The sequence below is a fragment of the Salvelinus sp. IW2-2015 genome, linkage group LG4q.1:29, assembly GCF_002910315.2.
Source record: "Salvelinus sp. IW2-2015 linkage group LG4q.1:29, ASM291031v2, whole genome shotgun sequence".
Lineage (NCBI taxonomy): Eukaryota > Metazoa > Chordata > Actinopteri > Salmoniformes > Salmonidae > Salvelinus > Salvelinus sp. IW2-2015.
The window spans coordinates 6,534,057-6,559,335 of record NC_036842.1 but is presented as its reverse complement, the minus strand read 5'-3'; the positions used below and the strand labels follow the sequence as shown (position 1 = coordinate 6,559,335).

The following is a 25,279-nucleotide window of genomic DNA, read 5'->3' as shown; positions in this document are numbered from 1 at the left end:
ATAAGTACTGCCCAAGGAGTTCCTGAACCATGGAGGAAGCCCTTCATGCTTACATGTGCACACACACACACACACACACAAACACACACACACACACACACACACACCCTATTCTAACTCACACACAAACACACACACCACATCCATCCATGGCAGCCAATACGGTGGAGGATGTCTTGGTCACTCCTTCTCTGCATGTGGCCGTCTAAGGAAAGCTTAAATCATCTCCAGCCCTGTTCCCCCCCTTAGTCAGCCTCCCGTCCTCCCCAGGCTGCCACACACACAGCAGCTGTTCCCTGCCTCACTATGACAGCCTAGCCTCACCTCTGTCTCTACAAACACACACATACCAGGCAACAGTACAGGAGGAGCACCACTCTGTCCGATAGGGATCAGTCATTCCAGAGAAACAGGTCTGAGAACAGTGAGAGGAAAGAATGGGGCTGTGGACGATGCTGATCGTGGCTTCGCAGCTGATCTTAAACCTGTGCTCAGACGTGGGAGCCCAGGTCTCAGGTGAGTGTAGCAGAGATTTTTGTTCTTTATTATTACTGAATGTGATGCCAATGTGATCTTGATGTGGTCAGTAAAGTCTATTGAAACCATGCAGTTGCACAACGAAGCATTTTGAAGTTATTGCTTTTTTATTTACATTTCCGTCATTTAGCAGACGCTCTTATCCAGAACGACTTACAGTTAGTGCTTCCATCTTAAGATGGCTAGGTGAGACAACCACATATCACAGTCATAGTAAGTACATTTTCTCTCAATAAAGTAGCTATCAGCACAGTAAAGCAAAACAAGTGCGAGTGTTAGTGCAAAGAAAGGCAATGGTGATATTTCATTGTTTTCTTTGGGAAGGGGGGGGGGGTGCTGCGGGATTAAAATGGGTATTGAAGAGGCAATTACAGGATACTACAGCTAAAAGTTTCAATTTGACAATTTGATGGTAGTCAGAGACGGACAGTTTAATTTGACATACAGAGAGACTGTGATGTCATCTTCAAATGCCTCTATCAGTGTAGTAAAGCTCTCGGCACTCTACCCCAGAGGATTCCAATAGAGTACCATGAAGCTCTGAGGTCATGATTGCTCTAACAGACACTGTGATTGAGAATAGAACATCCATTCCTTCTCCAGCCAATATACACAAAGGGCTACACATGGCATTTGATACTCTGTTGTGATCAATATTCCTCTGTAGCATTTGTGGTGAGAAGATTGAAAATACATCCGTCAGAAGAGTGCTGTGTACTGATGACTGAGGTGTGACTGTGTGTGTATGTGTGTATATCTGTGTGTGTATGTGTGTGTGTGTGTGGGGGGGGGTCTGCAGTCTGGCTCTAAAGTCCCAAATTAATCACACACATGGAGTAATTACTATAATGGTCTGTATGCAATACTGGAGTCTGAGCAAGACACACACAAAACACACACACACACACACACACACACACACACACACACACACACACACACACACACACACACACACACACACACACACACACACACACACACACACACACACACACACACACACACACACACACACACACACACCACACACACACACACACACACACACACACACACACACACACACAAAGGGTTTTGAGATGCCAATACTGTTGATGACTTTGAGAGATATTCTTTTAAAATACTTTTACAGCTGCACACTGTTGTCTCAGTTGATTGTAGTGAAACTTTTACTCATTAGTCGTTTATACAAATAGCAATTATTGGTAATGACTGCATGGGATTTCACTTAATAATAACCTCTTAGATGTCAAGTCCCCTGTTTTGGGGACCTGTGTAGTTCTGGTACCAACATTTTTGCTTATATATTGATATGTGGTCCACATAGACCTAAATGGCTTGCATTGAGTGATAGCCCTGATTCTCACTGTCACAGGAGTATGTCTCTTCTGCCTGTGTGAAGCAGGATGGGAAATCTGACACCAATTGAAGCTGGGATGTCCCTCCTATCATTTCATTCGCTCTTCCGACTGTCCATCAACTCCTGGCTGAACCCTATGTCACAGTCACTAACATATGCCTAGAATCCTTACATCGTAATGCAACAGGAGAGAGTAATGTAATGTAAACCAGTAATGTAAACTAACTAACTCATAGATTTTAAACAAAACCCACTTTCTGTTTGTCATAGATGGACAATATTAATATGAGATGAAAGGCGAGTTCCTAACAAGTTCAGGAAGCTACAGCTATGTGAGACGTTCACAGCGATGGGGGCAGATGTTTTGATCAGAGACATTTAGAAAATATGCACATTTTCTCTAAGACTAAATATACAAACATGTACACTACATGACCAAAAGTATGTGGACAAATGCTTGTCGAACATCTCATTCCAAAATCATGGGCATTAATATGGAGTTTGTCCCCCATTTGCTGCTATAACAGCCTTTCCACTAGACGTTGGAACATTGCTGCGGGACTTGCTTCCATTCAGCCACAAGAGCATTAGTGAGGTCGGCACTGATGTTGGGCGATTAGGCCTGACTCGCAATCGGGGTTCCAATTAATCCCAAAGGTGTTCAATGGAGTTTAGGTCAGGGCTCTGTGCAGGCCAGTCAAGTTCTTCCACACGATCTCAACAAACCATTTCGGTATGGACCTCGTTTTGTGCTAGGCCTTCCCCAAACTGTTGCCACAAAGTTGGAAGCACATAATCATCTAGAATGTCATTGTATGCTGTAGCGTTAAGATTTCCCTTCACTGGAACTAAGAGACCTAGCCCGAACAATGAAAAACAGTCCCAGACATTATTCCTCCCCCACCAAACTTTACAGTTAGCACTATGCATTCGGGGAGGTAGCGTTCTACTGGCATTCGCCAAACCCAGATTAGTCCGTCGGAATACAAGATGGTGAAGCGTGATTCAACACTCCAGAGAACGCGTTTCCACTGCTCCAGAGTTGATGACATGGCATTGCGCATGGTGATCTTAGGTTTGAGTGCGGCTGCTCGGCCATGGAAACCCATTTCATGATGCTCCTAACGAAGTCATTGTGCTGATGTTGCTTCCAGAGCCAGTTTGAAACTCGGTAGTGAGTGTTGCAACCGAGGACAGATGATTTTTATGCACTACTTGCTTCAGCATTCGGCGGTCACGTTCTGTGAGTTTGTGTGGCCTACCACTTAGAGGCTGAGCCGTTGTTGCTCCTAGACGTGTGACAAACCATGTGGTAGTGATACTTTATGTGTGGGCTGTCGGCGGTTTATTTTATGGTTAAGATGTGGTTTAAGGTGGATTTAGGTGGATTTGAAGGACATGGTTTTGTGTAGCTTGATGGATCTTGAGAGGACAAGTGGTGGCTGTGCGGATGAAAGCTGATCCTTTCTCATGGAGATCCTGACCCACACATGGCCCTGAGTCTAAAACACAGATGGGAGCAAGTGTGTGTGCATAGTGCGTCTAAACAGATGGATGAGAATAGAATAAGAGTGGGTTTGTTCAAATTGTTTTGTTGGTGCACCCCCAGTCCCAGTTTGCAGGCCAAGTCACGTTGAGGCCAAGTCACAATGTTTGCCTAACCTCCCTCCACAGGCGAGGGGGACAATAGCGAAGCTGAAGCCTTTCACAAACCAGGTCTGTCTGTGCTTATAAAGGTGAAATTGAGCGCAGGAAACGGCATGAAAGGGACGCCTGTTATCGTGGCTCGAGTTACGTTTAACCACACGCCTTTAAAAGCCCCGTGCTGCTTCCCGATGAACTGGAACAGACTGAGACCAGGCAGTTGGAACCAGAGTAAAGACTGGGGGGAAGAGAAAGGAACAAAGATGTCTGAAGCTGAATACACACACACAATATCTTGTCTGAGGATCACACTGCAATCATGGCTGAGAACAGGGGGGATATGAGGGCAATTTTCTGGAAACATTTGGGAGCAATTTGTTGCCCTCGTGATAGTGTGCCTTAAAGACAGCTGCTAGGGCACTTGTGTATTTATGTAGGGTCTCAGACTGGTGGGGAGGGATTCAAGGCACATGCTCCTGAGGCCTGCTGTGTCCCGGAGTGACTTTATTCAACTAGAATTGTAACCGTGGGCTTACCTCTTCTATGGCTTTTACATTCCACTCCCTGTGCATTGTGTACAGTGCAGTTTATCCATATTTATCTAACTTAGCCTGGTCTTGATCTTGCAGCCAATTCTAGTCTATGTAAAGTATCCCTTCTGTACATCAAAACTACTAGCTCAAGAATTACCAAAATACCATACATTCTGATAAAAGTACAAATGTTTTACCCAAAACTCATTCTGCCTCATCAACCAACCTACTCTGTCTTGACCACCAGTATCTTCTCAGCCAGGGGCGGATTGGCCATTTGGCATTTCAGGCAAATGTCAAATCGGCAGGTTCATTTTTAACTTGGATTTTTGTGCAAAATGATTATCATCTGGCAAAAAATGGGGTCCAGATGGGAAAGAAATGGGCAGGTGTGGAGGCCTCAAGTAAAAAACTTGGCCGGTGTGTTGAAAATGCCAGGGTTGATTTCTGGTCCCAGTCTGCCCTTGTTCTCAGCACATCAAATCCTCAGCAATCATCAGCATCATGTTCTGCCACATCTGACTCATCAACTAGCCTACAGATGTAGGATCTGAATTTGAGCCAGTTTGCTACAGCAGGAAAATGAAGCCCCTGGGCCCAGGCCCATAGGGGGCCCAAGAGGCAAAATAAATAAAGGAAATATATACAGTATATATTGTATATGTATTATACAGTTGAAGTCAGTTTACATACACCTTAGCCAAATACATTTAAAAACTCAGTTTTTCACAATTCCTGACATTTAATCCTAGTAAAAATTCCCTGTTTTAGGTCAATTAGGATCACCACTTTATTTTAAGAATGTGAAATGTCAGAATAATAGCAGAGAGAATGATTTATTTCAGCTTTTATTTCTTTCATCACATTCCCAGTGGGTCAGAAGTTCACATACAATCAATTAGTATTTTGTAGCATTGCCTTTAAATTGTTTAACTTGGGTCAAACGTTTTGGGTAGCCTTCCACAAGCTTCCCACAATAAGTTGGGTGAATTTTGAGTCAGGTTTGTAGGCCTCCTTGCTCGCACACGCTTTCAGTTCTGCCCACACATTTTCTATAGTATTGAGGTCAGGGCTTTGTGATGGCCACTCCAATACCTTGACTTTGTTGTCCTTAAGCCATTTTGTCACAACTTTGGAAGTATGCTTGGGGTCAATGTCCATTTTGAAGACCCATTTGCGACCAAGCTTTAACTTCCTGACTGATGTCTTGAGATGTTCCTTCAATATATCCACATAATTTTCCTCCCTCGTGATGCCATCTATTTTGTGAAGTGCACCAGTGCCTTCTGCAGCAATGCACCCACACAACATGATGCTGCCACCCCCGTGCTTCACGGTTGGGATGGTGTTCTTCGGCTTGCAAGCCTCCCACTTTTTCCTCCAAACATAGCGATGGTCTTTACGGCCAAACAGTTCTATTTTTGTTTCATCAGACCAGAGGACATTTCTCCAGAAAGTACGATCTTTGTCCCCATGTGCAGTTACAAACTGTAGTGTGGCTTTTTTTATGGCGGTTTTGGAGCAGTGGCTTCCTTGCTGAGCGGCCTTTCAGGTTATGTCGATATAGGACTCGTTTTACTGTGGATATAGATACTTTTGAACATCTTTCCTCCAGCATCTTCACAAGGTCCTTTGCTGCTGTTCTGGGATTGATTTGCACTTTTTGCACCACAGTACGTTCATCTCTAGGAGACAGAATGCGTCTCCTTCCTGAGCGGTATGACGGATGCCTGGTCCCATGGTGTTTATACTTGCGTACTATTGTTTGTACAGATGAACGTGGTACCTTCAGGAGTTTGGAAATTTCTCCCAAGGATGAACCAGACTTGTGGAGGTCTACCGTGGAAGTCTTGGCTGATTTCTTTTGATTTTCCCATGTCAAGCAAAGAGGCACTGAGTTTGAAGGTAGGCCTTGAAATACATGAACAGGTACACCTCCAATTGACTCAAATGATGTCAATTAGCCTATCAGAAGCTTCTAAAGCCATGACATCATTTTCTGGAATTTTCCAAGGTGTTTAAAAACACAGTCAATTTAGTGTATGTAAACTTCTGACCCACTGGAATTGTGATGAATTATAAGTGAAATAATCTGTCTGTAAATAATTGTTGGAAGAATTACTTGTGTCATGCACAAAGGAGGTATGGGGCCCACATAGGTAACTGCGGGGCCCTGTCTTGGTTGGGTAACTGATGGGATTTGGTTTGAGGGCCACCCCCACCTCGCGGGAAAAACACTTTGATGGCAGAGAGAAAGTACATTTCTTGCAATTCTCCACATTTTGCCATGGGGCGTAGAGAAAATGTTGCAATTTTAAAGCAAGTTACCTGCAATTCTACACATTTTGTCATGATGCTAAGTTAATGATATCTGAGTGGGATTCAGGCCTCCTGGAGGTCAGGGCCCTTGGGCACTTGCCCTGCGTGCCCGTTCGGTGTTCGGCCATGTTTAATACATGGCTGACTAATTTACCAATCTAAAAATTGTTAGCCGACATGACTAATTGAGTGCCTGACATATCCACAGTAAGTGGAGACCCCTACTGAGTTCCTAAAAATATATATAATAATGATTTGTTAATCCGACCTTGTATGTGGATTATAATGAATGGACATTTTTTGTAGGGGTTGATAAATTATTCGTTAGGGCAAATAAAGTGTGACATTTTCAAGTGGAAATGACATACTTTAGAAGCCTTTTCAAGGCTTTTTACACTACAAATTTGCATTTCCTGATGTGCATCAAATGACTATCCTACATCTGTACTCTCTCTTGACCACCAGTGTCTTCACAGCACATCAAAAGCTCTAGCTCAGGAATAATCAGCATTCAGGAAAAAGTGAAGAAATGGATTCTGCTGCTGACCAGGCAATTTAACATTTCCCACCAGCTACCCAAACTCACTGTGATGTTCCAGCCTAGTTTAGTCTATAAAGTATTGACGTGGACTTTCCCCACGGTACATCCAAAACACCTTGCTCAATAACCATCCCATCCATCTATTTAAGGTTTGTTTATTCTCGCTCTACTGAGCCACAGACAGTTTGAATAATTTGAATAATGAATATTCATCATTTCCTACCATGTGTGTTACTTTATTTTTCCCTCTGCAGTCTATGATCTCCTAAACTCCCCGGACTGTCTGCCAGACCTGCTGCAGGGCGGCCTGGTGGAGCAGGGGGTGAATGAGGCGTTCATCCTCACCACCTTTAAACTGCAGCCCAAGACTGGCACCACCGTGTTCGGTCTGTACAACCCCCGGGACAACAGCAAATACTTTGAGTTCACCGTGCTGGGGAAACTCAACAGAGGTAATGGTTTGGAAGGAGAGGCTAGGGACGTAATGCCCAACTGAGGGGGTTTATCTACTTGTACACTGAAGATATAGAAGATATTGTTTCTTTCACGCATTATTAATTAAAAGATATCGAATTTGGCCATCAGTGCAGCCTCAAATAATTAGGTGCACAATGGCTCAGAGGATAAGGGATTCATGATATACTGCACTTTTCTGTAAAATGTGATATTGAAAAGTTCTCTCTCTCTTTCCATTTCATTTGTGTTTAAAAATCATTACTTTCGCCTTTCTTTTTCTACATTATTCATGTATTCAATTCATTGACGCATCTGTGATTCACTCTCCATCTCATGTAATTTTACACTCTATGGCCTTCTTCTTTTTGTCCCTTTCCCTCTCTCCCTCACCCCCTCTCTCCCTCACCCCCTCTCTCCCAGCTGTGCTGCGTTACCTGAGGAGTGATCGGAGGATGAGCTCTGTGACCTTCAACAACATCCAACTGGCGGACGGTCAGCGCCACCGCCTCCTCTTCCACCTGAAGGGGATGCAGCAGGGACCCGGGGGGGTGGAGCTACACCTGGACTGCAGACTGGTGGAGACGGTCCGGGATCTCCCCTCCGTGTTTCAGGGCCTGCCTGCAGGCTACGGCGTGGTGGAACTGAAGAGCATGCAGGGCAAAGCAGAGGTGACGTTATGGTAGTTGTCTCAAATGGCAACCTATTGTACTCATCTCAAAAACATGATATAGTGCACTACGTTTGACCATTGTCAGATTGGATGTTGTTCAAATTAAGCACATCATATGAAATGCAATCATTATTGTGCCCCACCAATGAAATCGGGAGGGGGACTATAGATCTGTCTCTGTCTGTTCACACACAGTATCTCAGACCCCACTGACCCATTTTGACAAATATTTTGCCATAGAGATCCAGCATTTACATAATTAGACTGATTGGCACGATTTTGAGGAAACTTGGGTGAATGATGTATCTTGCCATAGAGATCTGGAATTTACTGAATTACACTGATTGGCTCAAGGGGGGGGGCGATTCATCATTCGTGGGGAACAACATGTTTACTGTTGTCTTGTTTACTCATAGAACCATATATGTTTCTGTTACCCATCCCAAACCATTACCTTTGTTGCTTTTGTACTCAGGGACGTCATTTATTTACTCAGATCCTCCTTCCCAATTCAAATGACCCTAACCCTAGCCTGGATGCCAGATGTTGCCAAATCCTTGTCTTTCAAAAATACAGCATTTGTCAAACAATTTAGAGTTGGCTAAAGCAGGAACAAATCTGGCAACCAGAAAACAAACCTGGCAACCACATTGTCCTCATCAAGCCCATCCTTCAGCACAGACTCCAACTAATGGATCCCTGTTGTTGGACTTCTTCACAAACAGGAGAAGCTGGAGGAATTGAAACTGGTGGTGGGAGACACGTTCGAGAACGTAGCCTCTCTACAAAACTGCCACCAACAAGGAGACTCAGTGCAGACTCTGGGTAAGAGTTTATAACAAAAAAACAAACCAGCTCATTTTCATGTGTGTTCCCTAAACTGTGAATTTAGTCTTTACTGTCTAGTTTAGACAGACAAATTTTTTTTGAGGAAAGGCCTTTTCTTGTACGTCACCCAACCACTTTTCATGAAAGCAACTAAATGGTGATAGAATGCTCATATGTACACTACCGGTCAAACATTTTGGAAACACCTACTCACTCAAGGGTATTTCTTTATTTTTACTATTTTCTACATTGAAGAATAAAAGTGAAGACATCAAAACTTTGAAATAACACATATGGAATCATGTAATAACCAAAAAAGTGTTAAACAAATCAAAATATTTTTTATATTTGTCACACCCTGGCCTTAGTTATCTTTGTTTTCATTATTATTTTAGTTAGGTCAGGGTGTGACATGGGGAAGTTTGTGTGTTTTTTGTATTGTTTAGGGAGTTTAGTATAGTGGATGGTTTAGTGTTCAGTGTAGGTGTCTAGGAAAGTCTATGGTTGCCTGAATTGGGTCTCAATTAGAGACAGCTGGTTATGGTTGTCTCTGATTGGGAGCCATATTTAAGGCAACCATAGGCTTTAGCTTTTTTGTGGGTAATTGTCTATGTAGAAYGTAAGTAGCTTGTGTGTGCACTTTCGTTTGTAGCTTCACGGTTGTTTGTTGTTTTTGTATAGTTTGTATAAGTGTTTCGTGTCGTGTTCATCTTCGTAGTAAAATAAAGGAAGATGTATTTTGCATACGCTGCGCCTTGGTCCTCTCTCTCACCTCAAGACGACCGTGACACTATTAGAGATTCTTCAAAGTAGCCACCCTTTGCCTTGATGACAGCTTTGCACAATGAGGTAAGGCTAATCGAGACCCCCGGACGTTCCATGAACGCCTTCCAAACTCTCAACGTGAACTGGGGACCCCGATCAGACTCTATATCCTCAGGCACAACGTAGTGCCGGAAGACATGTGTAAACAAGGCCTCCGCAGTCTGTAGGGCCGTAGGGAGACCAGGCAGAGGGAGGAGACGACAGGACTTAGAAAAACGATCCACAACGACCAGGATCGTGGTATTTCCCTGTGAGGGGGGGAAGATCTGTTAGGAAATCCACTGTCAGATGTGACCAAGGTCGTTGAGGAACGGGTAAGGGATGTAACTTACCTCTGGGCAGGTGTCTCGGAGCCTTACACTGGGCACACACCGAGCAGGAGGAGACATAAACCCCCACGTCCTTAGCCAAAGTGGGCCACCAGTACTTCCCAGTCAGACAGCGCACCGTCCGACCGATCCCCGGATGACCAGAGGAGGGAGACGTGTGGGCCCAAGAGATCAACTGGTCACGGACAGCAGACGGAACATACACACGCCCAACGGGACACTGGAGGGGAGCGGGCTCTGTACGTAACGCCTGCTCAATGTCCGCATCCAGATCCCACATGACCGGCGCTACCAGGCAGGAGGCCGGGAGTATGGGAGTTTGATCCATGGGCCGCTCCTCTGTGACATACAGCCGGGACAGTGCATCTGCCTTCTTATTCTGGGAACCTGGTCTGTAAGGCAGGGTAAACACAAAACAGGTAAAGAACATGGTCCACCTTGCCTGACGAGGATTCAGTCTCCTCGCTGCCCGGATGTACTCCAGGTTGCGGTGGTCAGTCCAGATGAGAAAAGGGTGTTTAGCCCCCTCAAGCCAATGTCTCCACACTTTCAACGCTTTAACGACAGCCAACAACTCCCGGTCCCCCACATCATAGTTACGCTCCGCTGGGCTGAGCTTCTTCGAGAAGAAAGCACAGGGGCGGAGTTTCGGTGGCGTGCCAGAGCGTGCCTCGGACGCGTCCACCTCCACTATGAATTCCAAAGAGGGATCCGGATGGGCCAGCACTGGAGCCGAAGTAAACAGAGTTCTTAGTTGCCCAAAAGCCCTGTCCGCCTCAGCCGACCACCGCAACCTTACAGGAACCCCCTTCAGCAATGAGGTAATGGGCGCAGCAACCTGGCCAAAACCCTGGGTAAATCTCTGGTAGTAATTGGCAAACCCTAAAAATCGCTGCACTTCCTTTACCGTGGTGGGAGTCGGCCAATTACTCACGGCTGCAATGCGGTCACTCTCCATCTGCATCCCTGATGTGGACATGCGATACCCTAGGAAGGAGACGACCTGCTGAAAGAACAGGCATTTCTCAGCCTTGACGTACAGGTCATGCTCCAACAGTCGTCCAAGTACCTTGCGCACCAAGGACACATGCTCGGCGCGTGTAGCGGAGTATATCAGAATGTCATCGATATACACCACTACACCCTGCCCGTGCAGGTCCCTGAAAATCTCGTCTACAAAGGATTGGAAAACTGATGGAGCATTCATCAACCCGTACGGCATGACGAGGTACTCATAATGCCCTGTGGTGGTACTGAACGCTGTCTTCCACTCGTCTCCCTCCCGGATACGCACCAGGTTATACGCACTCCTGAGATCCAGTTTCATGAAGAAGCGCGCCCCATGCATTGACTCAATCGCCGTGGCGAGGTAACTATATTTCACCGTGATTTGATTGAGACCTCTATAGTCATTGCACGGGCGTAAACCTCCGTCCTTCTTCTTCACAAAAAATAAACTTGAGGAGGCGGGTGAAGTAGAGGGCCGAATGTACCCCTGACGCAGGGATTCAGAGACATATGTATTCATAGCCACTGTCTCCGCTTGCGACAGGGGATACACGTGACTCCTGGGAAGCGCAGCGTCTGTCAGGAGAATTATCGCACAATCCCCCGTCGATGAGGTGGTAATTTAGTCGCCTTCTTCTTACAGAAGGCGAGAGCCAAATCAGCATATTCTGGGGGGATGTGCACGGTGGAGACCTGGTCTGGACTTTCCACCGTGGTAGCACCAACGGAAAGCACCGTGGTAGCACCCCTACACACCTCCCTGAGCACTCTCGCGACCACCCCGTGAGAGCCCTCTGTTGCCAGGAAATAGTGGGGTTATGTAGAGCCAACCAAGGAAGGCCTAGTACCACAGGAAGCGCAGGAGAGTCAATGAGAAAGAGACTGATTCTCTCTTCATGATTCCCCTGCATAACCATGGTCAAGGAGATGGTGGCCTCCTTGATTAGCCCGGACCCTAATGGTCGACTATCTAGAGCGTGTACCGGGAAGGGTCTAACTATGGGAAAAATAGGGATCCCTAACCTAATGGCTAATGCTCTGTCGATAAAATTCCCAGCTGTGCCTGAATCGACGAGCGCCTTATGCTGGGAATGTGGGGAAAACAAACAGGCACAAACAGTTGATCAACAGAGGACTCTGGATGAGTCTGGTGCAAACTCACCTGAGGTGACGCCAGAGTGCCCTGCCTGTTGCCTCGACTCCCAGAGGAACCAACATGGCACCGACCGGCAGTGTGTCCTCTGCGGCCACAGATGGCGCACGTGATGGCTCGTCCTCCAGTCTCCCTATGAACAGCCCCTCCTAACTCCATGGGCACCGAAGCAGGAGTGCTGGATGATGGAACTGACAGAGCCCCTCTGAAAGTCCACGGGTAACCAGCAGGTTATCCAACCGGATGCACAAATCCACCAGTTGGTCAAAGGAAATGGTGGCATCCCTGCAGGCCAGTTCATGTCGGACGTCCTCTCTTAGGCTGCATCGATAATGGTCGATGAGGGCCCTGTCGTTCCAGCCTGCTCCGGCGGCCAAGGTCCGGAATTCAAGGGCGAAGTCCTGGGCGCTCCTCGTCCCCTGTCTCAGATGGAAGAGCCTCTCCCCCGCCGCTCTGCCCTCAGGTGGATGGTCGAAGACGGCCCTGAAGCCACGGGTGAACTCCTCGAAGTGGTCTGGCGCCGCGTCTCCTTCGCTCCACACGGCGTTTGCCCACTCCAGCGCTCTTCCTGTGAGACAGGAGACGAGGGCGACCACTCTCTCCCCTCCTGAGGGAGCTGGGTGCACAATGGCCAGGTAGAGGTCCAGTTGTAACAAGAATCCCTGGCACTATGCTGCCGTCCCATCATACTCCCTGGGAAGGGAGGGACGCATCCCACTGGAATTCTCTCCGAATGTAGACAACCCCGGTTGTACTGGTCGAGGCACTGGAGAGACTTCCTGTCTCTCCCAGCGGTCCATGGTCTGGACAAGGCGATCCATCATAGCACCAAGATGTTGTAACATGGCCGAATGTTCCTGGACGCGATCCTCGACGCCTCTAACTGGGGTACCTGCTCCTGCGGACTCCATTGAAGGTGTGTAAATCTGTCAGGATGTTGTATTGGAGGCGCAGTCAAGTGCAGGAGAGTAGATACAATGAACAGGCACACTTTTATTATAGTTCCAAAAACAAGAGCACTACATGAAACAAACGCGCTCAAAAAACAGAACATAAAAGTAGAGCGCGTAAACTAACACTACCTAACATGAAAACAATTACACACAAAACATGATGGGAAACAGGGGGTTAAATACAAGTAGCTTAATTGGGGAAATGTAAACCAGGTGTGTATGGAAACAAGACAAGACAAATGGATATACGAAAAATGGAGCGGCGATGGCTAGAAAGCCGGTGACGCCGATCGCCAAACGTCGCCCAAACAAGGAGAGGGGCTGACTTCGGCAGAAGTCGTGACAAATATAAAATATATTTTGATTTGTTTAACACATTTTTGGTTACTTCATGATTCCATGTGTGTTATGTCATAGTTTTGATGTCTTCACTATTATTCTACAATGTAGAAAATAGTCAAAATAAAGAAAAACCCTTGAATGAGTAGGTGTCCATACTTTTGACTGGTACTACATACATATATATACTGTCTAATTCACTCTGTTACTATAGATTGAGGGTAGCTCAAACAAGAACCCCAACTCAAGTGTTTTGGTATGACCCATGTTCTTCCCCCATGCAGGGGTCAACACAAAGCAGCTCTCCAATCAAATGCTTGAGCTCACCCAGGTGATAAATGAGCTGAAAGATGTCCTTATTCAGCAGGTAACTATAATGGTCAAGCTCCTCTTGGAACTCTTAAACTGCACCTCCTGACCCACTGAGTCCATATAAAAACATGCTACCTGGGGCGGCAGGTAGCCTAGTGGTTAGAGCGTTGGACTAGTAACCGAAAGGTTGCAAGTTCAAATCCCCGAGCTGACAAGGTACAAATCTGTCGTTCTGCCCCTGAACAAGGCAGTTAACCCACTGTTCCTAGGCCGTCATTGAAAGTAAGAATGTGTTCTTAACTGGCTTGCCTAGTTAAATAAAGGTATAATAAAAATGTTTCTGCTGCTTTCTAAAGGTCAAAGAGACATCTTTTCTCAGAAACACCATCTCTGAGTGCCAGGCTTGTGGTGAGAACATCCAATACCACCATCATATTACAAATGATTTATTAAAGTTCTGTATTCATGTCATATGTTGTTTATAGATTGGGCCAAGATTTTTTCCTGACCATGAGACCTAACAAGGAAAATCCCTAGGCCCTAGTTTTACTTGAAGCATGTTCGCTTATGACACATTCATAACTAATACATGAGAAGCCACTGGTATTGTGAAAATTACTGTCATAAAAACATATTTCCTCTGGGTGTCTTTGAAGGACTGGGTGGAAGCGAGGTCATGGAGCCAAAGTGTGCCCATGGTGTTTGTTTCCGTGACGACATGTGTATTGAGACGGAGGAGGGTGTTGAGTGTGGACCCTGTCCTGATGGATACACGGGGGATGGCTTCAGCTGTGATGATGTGGATGAGGTAGGGTGTGTGTGTCTGTGTGTGTCTGTGTGTGTTTACTGTATGTATTTGTATGGTTGTAATCATTCTAAAATACTAACCAAGCGTCTTCTACTGTCTCTCTCTCTCTCTAGTGTCAGTTTAACCCTTGCTTCGCCGGGGTAAAGTGCGTGAACACAGCTCCAGGGTTTCGCTGTGACGCATGTCCTCTGGGCTACACTGGTCTGGCTGTGGAGGGGGTGGGAGTGGTCTACGCACAGACAAACAAACAGGTCAGTCAACATCACCAAATGGAGTCAAGGTCTCCATATCAATTGGTTTAATGAAAAGGAAAAGCTACACACACTAGTAGCTCTAATAAAATCCTTTACTCACCAACGTTTCGACAGCAAGCTGTCTTCCTCCATTTCAACTTGGTAAATTCAAGAAGATGAATTGAAATGAAATCGACCCCCACCCGGTGACATTGTTACTAGGATAACTCATCTTGTAACGTCTTTTCAAGCTATATATCATCATTTGTATTTTTATACTCATCTCCGGTTTTGTACTGTATATCTCTTAGGTCTGTGACGACATTGATGAGTGCAAAGGACCCAACAACGGAGGGTGCACTGCTGACTCTCTCTGTCACAACTCTGCGGTAAGGACTGGGCGTCTGTCTGATAGCCTGGTGGTCGCCACATCTTTTTGCTTCAGCCAACTCCTGACCTTCGTTATCATACAACAGAAACTACTTGAAGCACAAGCAGATCTGGGGACCAGGCTAGTATCTGGAATCCAAATAGAATATCGCTCCATTTTAAACAATAGGACATGGGAACAATGTGTGTTAAAAGGATTCCAAGCTAAATATCTGACACAAGTACAAGTACTACATGTATTATATGTTGTTCATTGACTGGCTAGCTTTTTCAAGCAGAAATTCGCATCCTGTAGCTCTAACTCCCAAAAGCTTTGGGACACTGTAAAGTCCATGGAGAACAAGAGCACCTCCTCCCAGCTGCCCACTGCACTGAGGCTAGGTAACACGGTCACCACTGATAAATCCATGATAATCTAAAATGTCAATAAGCATTTCTCAACGGCTGGCCATGCCTTCCTCCTGGCTACCCCAACCCTGGCCAACAGCTCCGCACCCCCCCCGCAGCTACTCGCCCAAGCCTCCCCAGCTTCTCCTTCACCCAAATCCAGACAGCAGATGTTCTGAAAGAGCTGCAAAACCTGGGCGCGTACAAATCAGCTGGGCTAGACAATCTGGACCCTCTCTTTGTAAAACTATCCTCTGCCATTGTTGCAACCCCTATTACCAGCCTGTTCAACCTCTCTTTCGTATCGTCCGAGATGCCTAAAGATTAGAAAGCTGCCGCGGTCATCCCCCTCTTCAAAGGGGGTGACACTCTAGACCCAAACTGTTATAGACCTATATCCATCCTGCCCTGCCTATCTAAAGTCTTCGAAAGCCAAGTTAATAAACAGATCACTGACCATTTCGAATCCCACCGTACCTTCTCCGCTGTGCAATCCGGCTTCCGAGCCGGTCACGGGTGCACCTCAGCCACGCTCAAGGTACTAAACGATATCATAACCGCCATCGATAAAAGACAGTACTGTGCAGCCGTCTTCATCGACCTGGCCAAGGCTTTCGACTCTGTCAATCACCGTATTCTTATCGGCAGACTCAATAGCCTTGGGTTTTCTAATGACTGCCTTGCCTGGTTCACCAACTACTTTGCAGACAGAGTTCAGTGTGTCAAATCGGAGGGCATGTTGTCCGGWCCTCTGGCAGTCTCTATGGGGGTGACACAGGGTTCAATTCTCGGGCCGACTCTTTTCTCTGTATATATTAATGATGTCGCTCTTGCTGCGGGCGATTCCCTGATCCACCTCTACGCAGGACGACACCATTCTGTATACTTCTGGCCCTTCCTTGGACACTGTGCTAACTAACCTCCAAACGAGCTTCAATGCCATACAACACTCCTTCCGTGGCCTCCAACTGCTCTTAAATGCTAGTAAAACCAAATGCATGCTTTTCAACCGTTCGCTGCCCGCACCCGCCGGCCCGACTAGCATCACCACCCTGGACTGTTCCGACCTAGAATATGTGGACAACTATAAATACCTAGGTGTGCTGGCTAGACTGTAAACTCTCCTTCCAGACTCATATTAAGCATCTCCAATCCAAAATCAAATCAGAATCGGCTTTCTATTTCGCAACAAAGCCTCCTTCACCCACGCCGCCAAACTTACCCTAGTAAAACTGACTATCCTACCGATCCTCGACTTCGGCGATGTCATCTACAAAATAGCTTCCAACACTCTACTCAGCAAACTGGATGCAGTCTATCACAGTGCCATCCGTTTTGTTACCAAATCACCTTATACCACCCACCACTGCGACCTGTATGCTCTAGTCGGCTGGCCCTCGCTACATATTCGTCACCAGAACCACTGGCTCCAGGTCCTCTATAAGCCTATGCTAGGTAAAGCTCCGCCTTATCTCAGTTCACAGGTCACGATAACAACACCCACCCGTAGCACACGTTCCAGCAGGTATATCTCACTGATCATCCCCAAAGCCAACACCCATTTGGCCGCCTTTCCTTCCAGTTCTCTGCTGCCAGTGACTGGAACGAATTGCAAAAATCGCTGAAGTTGGAGACTTTTATTTCCCTCACCAACTTTAAACATCAACTATCTGAGTAAGCTAACTGATCGCTGCAGCTGTACATAGTCCATCTGTAAATATCCCACCCAATCTACCTACCTCATCCCATACTGTTTTTATTTTATTTACTTTCCTGCTCTTTTGCACACCAGTATCTCTACTTGCACATTCATCATCTGTCTCATTTATCACTCCAGTGTTAATCTGCTAAATTGTTAATTATTCGCTCCTATGGCCTATTTATTGCCTACCTCCTCATGCCTTTTGCACACACTGTATATAGACTTTCTTTTTTCTACTGTGTCATTGACTTGTTTATTGTGTTATTGGCTTGTTTATTGTTTACTCCATGTGTAACTCTGTGTTGTTGTCTGTGTCACGCTGCTTTGCTTTATCTTGGCCAGGTGCAGTTGCAAAGGAGAACTTGTTCTCAACTAGCCTACCTGGTTAAACAAAGGTGAAATAAAAAAGAAATAAACCCTGTATTATCCCTGTAGGGTTCATACGTCTGTGGGGGCTGTGAAGACAGGCTACACAGGGGACCAGGTGAAGGGCTGTAAGCCAGAGAGGAGCTGTGGTAACAGTCGGACCAACCCCTGTGATGTCAACGCTCAGTGTTTCCAAGAAAGAGACGGCTCCATCACCTGTCAGGTGGGGTCCTATAGATCAACAAACTAGCCTCCATTGACAGAACTTCTCTCTCACTCACACACACACATAGATACGCAGAATAATACACGCACACATACACACTCGTCACTCTATAAAACTAGGCCAACCTTTTACTGACTGGCTTACACCACACACGCGCACACACACACGCACACGCACACACACCACACACACACACACACACACACACACACACACACACACCACACACACACACACACACACACACACACCACACACACACACACACACACCACACACACACCACACACACACACACACACACTGCCTCAAGTGTTTTCTCTTATTTTCCCTGTCAGTGTGGATTGGCTGGGCTGGTAATGGCTACCTATGTGGGAAGGACACAGACATTGATGGATACCCTGATGAGAAACTCAAGTGCAAGGATATGGTCTGTAAAAAGGTAACCGTGACAACTGAACAAATACAACTATCCTGGAATAAACAGCACGTGATCTCTCTTTCCGTGCCTTCCCGTCTCTCTCGCTTTAAATTCTCTCTCTCTCTCCTTCTCTCTTCCTCTCTCCCTGTATCACCATCTCTCCTCTCTCACTCTCCCCCTTTCTCACTCCCTCTTTCCCTTTTCCCTCCCACCATCTTATTTTGACGTTGTGTCTGTTAAAGGGATAACAGTGTGTTGAAATAAATCTGTTGGTTGTAGGATAACTGCATGCGTGTTCCCAACTCTGGCCAAGAAGATGCTGACGAGGACGGACAAGGGGACGCTTGTGACGCTGACGCTGATGGAGACGGTATTCTGAATGAACAGGTAGCCACACACACACACACACACACACACACACACACACACACACACACACACACACACACACACACACACACACACACACACACACACACACACACACCACACACACACAACACACACACACACACACACACACACACACACACACACACACACACACACACACACACCTCCCTCAAACTCTCTGCTCTCCCTGTGCTCCTCTCCCATGCAGGATAACTGCTGGCTGAAGCCTAACGTGGACCAGAGGAATAGTGACAAGGACAACCATGGTGATGCCTGTGACAACTGTCGCACGGTGGAGAACCCCGATCAGAGGGACACTGACAGTGACAGGAAAGGAGACGCCTGCGATGATGACATGGATGGAGACGGTACGTACAGCGGCACATCCCTACCACCTAACTAGCGTCACAGTAGTCTGATACAACAGCCGTTTGACTAGAAAACACCAAACACCAACCCTACCCTGATCCCATTACTAAAATCACCTCTCAAACAAACACACAGTATGCCTTTGTCCTCCTCACGCTTTGATGCAGTACATGACTGTCTGTGTTCCTTTTTACAGACTCTGTCTACAGACCACTTGACCTTTATGCAATGATCACAGTACTGTTGCTTCCCTGAGATAAATGAGAAATGACACACCTAGGGCCTTCTGTACAAACACTTTCCTCAGATGACAAATGCAACAGCGCCTGCCTGTGGCACAACTAGTGAGCTATTAGAAACAGCATATCAACGTAAACAGCATCAACCACATGCAGTTTGCTTTTAAATAATAATGCATTGATTCAACATCAGTGAGTAAGCCTTCAAATCACATAAATCATGCTTTATGATTTTTCTCATGGGCCATACTTTCTTACACTTTCTTTCACACATGTTCTTGAAATATCTAGAACAGCTATCCCTGGTGTGCATACATCACAAAGCAGTAATCCTGAAAGAGACTACTTTACATAAGCACTGTCATGTATTTCTCTAACACTTCTGCAGGGTGGTGAGATAATTTGGTCAGATAACTTTACAATCTCAAACTCTGTAATTGAATTGGTCTCCAGGCTTGAAGAACTTCCTGGATAACTGCCAGCGGGTGGTGAACCGGGACCAGTTGGACCGGGATGGAGACGGAGTGGGAGACGCCTGTGACAGCTGCCCCGATATTCCTAATCCTAACCAGGTCAGACTGCCTCCACAGGCCTCCATTAGGGTTCTGAGACCTGTTCAGTTTTCAGATATATACTGGAATATGGAGCGACGGAGACGTCCCCCCCTGTGAGAGGTCAAAAAGTGTTTCAACAAATCTGTGCTCTGATTTCAGTCCGACATCGACGATGACCTGGTTGGGGATTCTTGTGACACAAACCAAGACAGGTAAAATAAAACATATTTTAAAGTATCTGACGTTAGAAAAAGTATTCTCTTAAAATATCCACTTCATGATTTATTTGATTTAGTCAATACATAATTCCAGTAGTCAATTCATCCCTTTATTTTTATGAATATTCAACTACAGTATATATACACTGAACAAAAATACTGTGTTGTGTGACAAAACTGCACATTTTAGAGTGGCCTTTTATTGTCCCCAGCACAAGGTGCACCTGTGTAATGATCATGTTGTTTAATCAGCTTCTTGATATGCCACACCTGTCAGGTGGATTGATTACCTTGGCAAAGGAGAAATGCTCACTAACAGGGATGTCCCAAAAATAGTTTCCAAAATTTGTGAGAAAGACCTGACCCTATCTTTTCTGTCCCTTCTCCTTTTGTGTTACCTGCCTGGTCTGTAGTGATGGTGACGGTCACCAGGACACCAAGGACAACTGTCCCAACGTCATCAACAGCTCCCAGCTGGACACGGACAAAGACGGCCTGGGGGATGAGTGTGACGATGACGATGACAACGATAGCATCCCTGACTTCCTGCCACCAGGACCCGACAACTGCAGACTGGTGCCCAACCCCGACCAGCTGGATGAGAACAGTCAGTAGTAATCTTTCTTTCACACTTTTTAATTTACATTACTGCTGCGATCAAATTGCCCAGCAACGGGAAATAACATTTTTCTAAATCTGAATCTGAATTCTTGAGTTATCACCTAAAAGCTATAGCCTAGTATTTCAGTCTGTTTGGGCTTTGACCAACTCTTTTCTGTGTAAGTTTGTGCTGTAAATGGTGTGATACTAATAGAAGACTTGACTACACATACAGTATAAGTATACACATTTTTTTAACTGAAGGTAAAACGTGAGGAAGTGAAGCGCCTACGGACTGACAAGGTTTTCCATCACATTCAGCTTTGACACCTGCAAAAGGACTGTAGATTCACAGATCTAATACTGTACTTCAAACAACGTATACTCAGTCACCATTGACCTTCAACCAACCAACCAACCAACCAACCAACCAACCAACCAACCTTAAACTCTCTGCTTTACTAGTGTATTGCCTATGCTTAGAACCTTACTGGCCATCATTTCTAAGCCTTTGTGTATTCTCTCCTCCCAGATGACGGTGTTGGGGATGTGTGTGAGTCAGACTTTGACCAGGACAAGGTGATTGACAGAATAGACAACTGTCCAGAGAACGCTGAGGTCACTCTGACAGACTTCAGAGCCTATCAGACGGTGGTGCTGGACCCCGAGGGTGACGCCCAGATTGACCCCAACTGGGTTGTCCTCAATCAGGTGCGATGGCCATTTACAGGACTACCGGAAATAATAAGCTAAATATGTTCAAATGCTTTGACAACATGACTGACATTTTCTCTCTCAAACAGGGAATGGAGATTGTGCAGACCATGAACAGTGACCCTGGACTGGCTGTGGGTAAGAAAGACTTCCAAATCATTATCAAGTATCATGTATCATATCGTATTGTATCAATCCCATTTCATCGTAACCTCTTTGTTTTGTTCCCTAGGTTACACTGCGTTCAGTGGGGTGGACTTTGAGGGGACGTTCCATGTAAACACAGTGACTGACGATGACTACGCAGGCTTCATCTTTGGCTACCAGGACTCCTCCTCCTTCTACGTGGTCATGTGGAAACAGACTGAGCAGACCTACTGGCAAGCCACACCCTTCAGAGCAGTGGCCGAGCCTGGCATCCAGCTCAAGGTGTGTGTGTGTGTGTATGTGCCTTGAATCGTACAATGAAATCTGTCTTTTTATTTTTGTATTTACTACTTCTTACCTTCTCTCCCTCGCTATCTCCCAGGCTGTGAAGTCTAAGTCGGGTCCAGGTGAGCACCTGAGGAACTCCCTTTGGCACACAGGGGACACCAACGACCAGGTGCGTCTGTTGTGGAAGGACCCCAGGAACGTGGGCTGGAAGGACAAGGTTTCCTACCGCTGGTACCTGCAGCACCGGCCCCAGGTCGGATACATCAGGTGAGACAGCTGATATGATGCACACAGGATGGCTTCTGAGAGTGATTGAGTGTGAGAGTGTGAGAGAGTCAGATGTGATCTCTCCATCTAATACTCTAGTTTTCTAACAAGAATGACTGTCTGTTGGGTTTTTGGACAGGGCCCGTTTCTATGAGGGTACAGAACTGGTGGCTGACTCTGGTGTGACCATTGACACCACCATGAGAGGAGGGCGACTGGGCGTATTCTGTTTCTCTCAGGAAAACATAATCTGGTCCAACCTAAAGTACCGCTGCAATGGTAAGTAAAGAGGCTAGTTGAAACTGGTCATTTGAGATGCTATTTTTTCTTTACTGAGATTATTTGTACAGTCATGACAATATTCAAGCTATTTGTTTTTAACTCAAATTTGTCACATTGACATCCGTGATTTAACTGATCCTCAGTAGAAATTGACCCCTAACCTCTGACCTCTAACCTATAAAGACACCATCCCTGAGGACTTCCAGTTCAGCACGCAGCACGGCGTCAACGACAGTCTCTAATCCTACAGAGAGTCTGAAAGAAAGACCGTTTCTCCACGTGTTTGGAATGTTTGTGGTGTGTGTGTGTGTGTACACAGTGGCAATACTGTATGTTGTCTGTTTATGTCTATGCCACCCCCCTCAAAAATGTTTTAATCAACTTGTCTTCTTGAGTATTAAAATAAGTGTCCTCAGTGCTCTGAATGAGGACTACTAGAGTAAAAGAAAATTATATTTATCATTACATTTCATGCATATTACAATTCAAACTCAGATTTTCTTTATTCTTTGAGCTCATTTTGCGTTATCATCCACATACACAATCATCAGCCATTGATATAAGCTTCCTTCTCTGTCAGAGCAGCATTTATTCCCAGTGTGATATACCAGCCCCACACTCTGCACAATGTATTCACACGACATGGACATGAAAGGGAACACAAGAGAGGAGTCAGACCATGGTGACTTGGCCATGCCTGAGCATATTACATTTTCTTCTACCCTGGTCCCAGATCTGTTTGTGCTATCTTGCAATTTTGGAAAAAAACACAAACAGATCTGGGACCAGGCTAACTGTCTTGTAACTCTGACCTCAAGCCTCCCCCGAGGCCTAGTCTTATCCAAGAGTTTGGTTATCATTGCTTATCACGGCTCCTTGACGCAATTCTCTGGAGGCCAATGGAAAGCGATGCTTTACATACTTAAATGATTCTCAAATCAAATCTACTTCTCTGTCTGGTTTCACTCTTAGACATAGGTGTTTATATGTTTGAAATTCATGTTGATTCTTTTCTAAATTGTAAGGTTATTGACAAGAGAATTTCACATAAAAAATGTTAAGAGACATTGCATCATTTTTTTGTCTTGCCTTATTGTAAGAGCAGATTCCATTTGTTTCTCAAGAATTTCATCAGCCATTCTCTCAGGTCATGTGGTAAAAATAATTTGACCACATTGTAAATGTATAGAAGTGAGGAAACAAGACTATTGACCTGTTAACCTATTATTATTGGGGGTGACCATGTGACACGGGCATACATAAAGTCTGCTTATATATATATTTTGTAAACTAGAGGGCTTAACCCTCAAGGTACCGACTGGGGTCATGTTGATTAAAGAGCAGTAAAATAACAATAGCGAGGCTATAAACAGGGGGTACCGGGTCAGAGTCAATGTGTGGGGGCACCGGTTAGTCGATGGTATAAATACTTAATAGAACTGCAATAGAGAACTCAGATACACTCTGAATCTACACACAGCTGTACTGGGGTGTATTCTCCAAAAAGTAGTTATCCAACACTCTTAGAAAAAAGGTGCTTTCTAGAACCAAAAAGGGTTCTTCGGCTGTCTTCACAGGAGAACCCTTTGAATAACCCCTTTTGGTTCCAGGTAGAACCCTTTTGGATTCTATGTAGAGAGCCCTTTCCACAGAGGGTTCTACATGGCACCCAAAAGAGTTTTACCAGGAACCAGAAAAGGGTTCTACCTGGAACCAAAAAGGGTTCTCCTATGTGGACAGCTGTAGAACCCTTTTTGCAATGCTTTTTTCTAAGAGTGTAGGGCAAATCAAAAAAAAAATCTATTTGAATCCAGGTTTTTCTGGAGACAGAATATTAAATTATACATGTCATCAGAGGGTGGAGGGGGGGCTATTGGGGTGATCTTGACCTGATAGACACCTGCGGAGATGGAGCACCTTTTGTACTTGCCTATGGTTAAAACTAGGCATCACCATGTACAAAATCTAAATGACCCTAGATATATGCTAAGTTTCTGTATTAACAGCTCATAAAAGTATGTCAGTTGTATGAATACTTTGTAGAACTGTAATACAACTGTCATACAGAAACAGCTACCCTCTAAATGTACACATTGTGCTGTAACGGTGTGTATTCTCCAATCGAATAGTTATTATACTGAAAATTGCATATGAATACCAGAATTCCTATAATATCCCCCAATACATTATATGTGCAATTTGTTATGATACTGTATTTTGAGTGCTATAGCATTGGTTTGAAGTGATTTAGAGGATAAGGGCATGATTTTTGAAGCAGCCTGCCATAGGCCCTATACTCCAATTGTTTCACTAGCAGCAATGCTAATGCTGTCTCTGGGATAAGTAAATAAAGAAAATGAATCCATATTTTGGTCAATGTCTCTCAGGATCACTTGGCATTCATCTTTACACCATAAATATGACAAAATGTGTATAGTGTTTTCGGGAAAATATTCAGACCCTGTCACTTTTCCACGTTACAGCCTTACTCTAAAATGGATTAAAAAATATATATTATTATCAATCTACACACAATACCCCATAATGATGGAGCAAAAACAGATTTGTAGACATTTTTGCAAATGTATTAAAAATATAAAACTGAAATATCATATTTACATTCAGACCCTTTACTATGAGACTCGAAATTGAGCTCAGGTGCATCTTGTTTCCATTGATCACCCTTGAGATGTTTTTTCAAAAGACCTGTTTTCACTTTGTCATTATGTGATATTGTGTGTAGATTGATGAGGGGAAAAAATGATTTAGGTAATTTTAGAATAAGGCTGTAACTTAACATGTGGAAAAAGTGAGTGTGTCTGAATATTTTCCCGAATGCACTGTATTTACATCAGAATTCTGAAA

At 45.1% G+C, this 25,279-nt stretch overlaps 1 protein-coding gene and 1 long non-coding RNA gene across 2 annotated transcripts in view; both read left to right on the top strand.

Annotated features, from left to right (window-relative positions):
• Positions 1-25,279, top strand: part of LOC139025634 (uncharacterized) — a 226,818-nt gene that overhangs the window by 7,250 nt on the left and 194,289 nt on the right. The window lies entirely within an intron of this gene.
• LOC111961315 (thrombospondin-4-B-like) lies at positions 234-24,777 on the top strand. The gene is given in 23 exon segments (XM_023983486.2): positions 234-516; positions 7,192-7,389; positions 7,814-8,061; positions 8,789-8,888; positions 13,783-13,865; positions 14,167-14,218; positions 14,467-14,618; positions 14,732-14,869; positions 15,163-15,240; positions 17,766-17,789; positions 17,791-17,919; positions 18,236-18,364; positions 18,623-18,730; positions 18,945-19,104; positions 19,798-19,916; positions 20,058-20,110; positions 20,530-20,723; positions 21,249-21,427; positions 21,520-21,568; positions 21,663-21,859; positions 21,960-22,132; positions 22,272-22,411; positions 22,598-24,777. Coding segments are annotated over 23 exon segments (2,841 nt in total). The 5' UTR covers positions 234-437; the 3' UTR covers positions 22,657-24,777.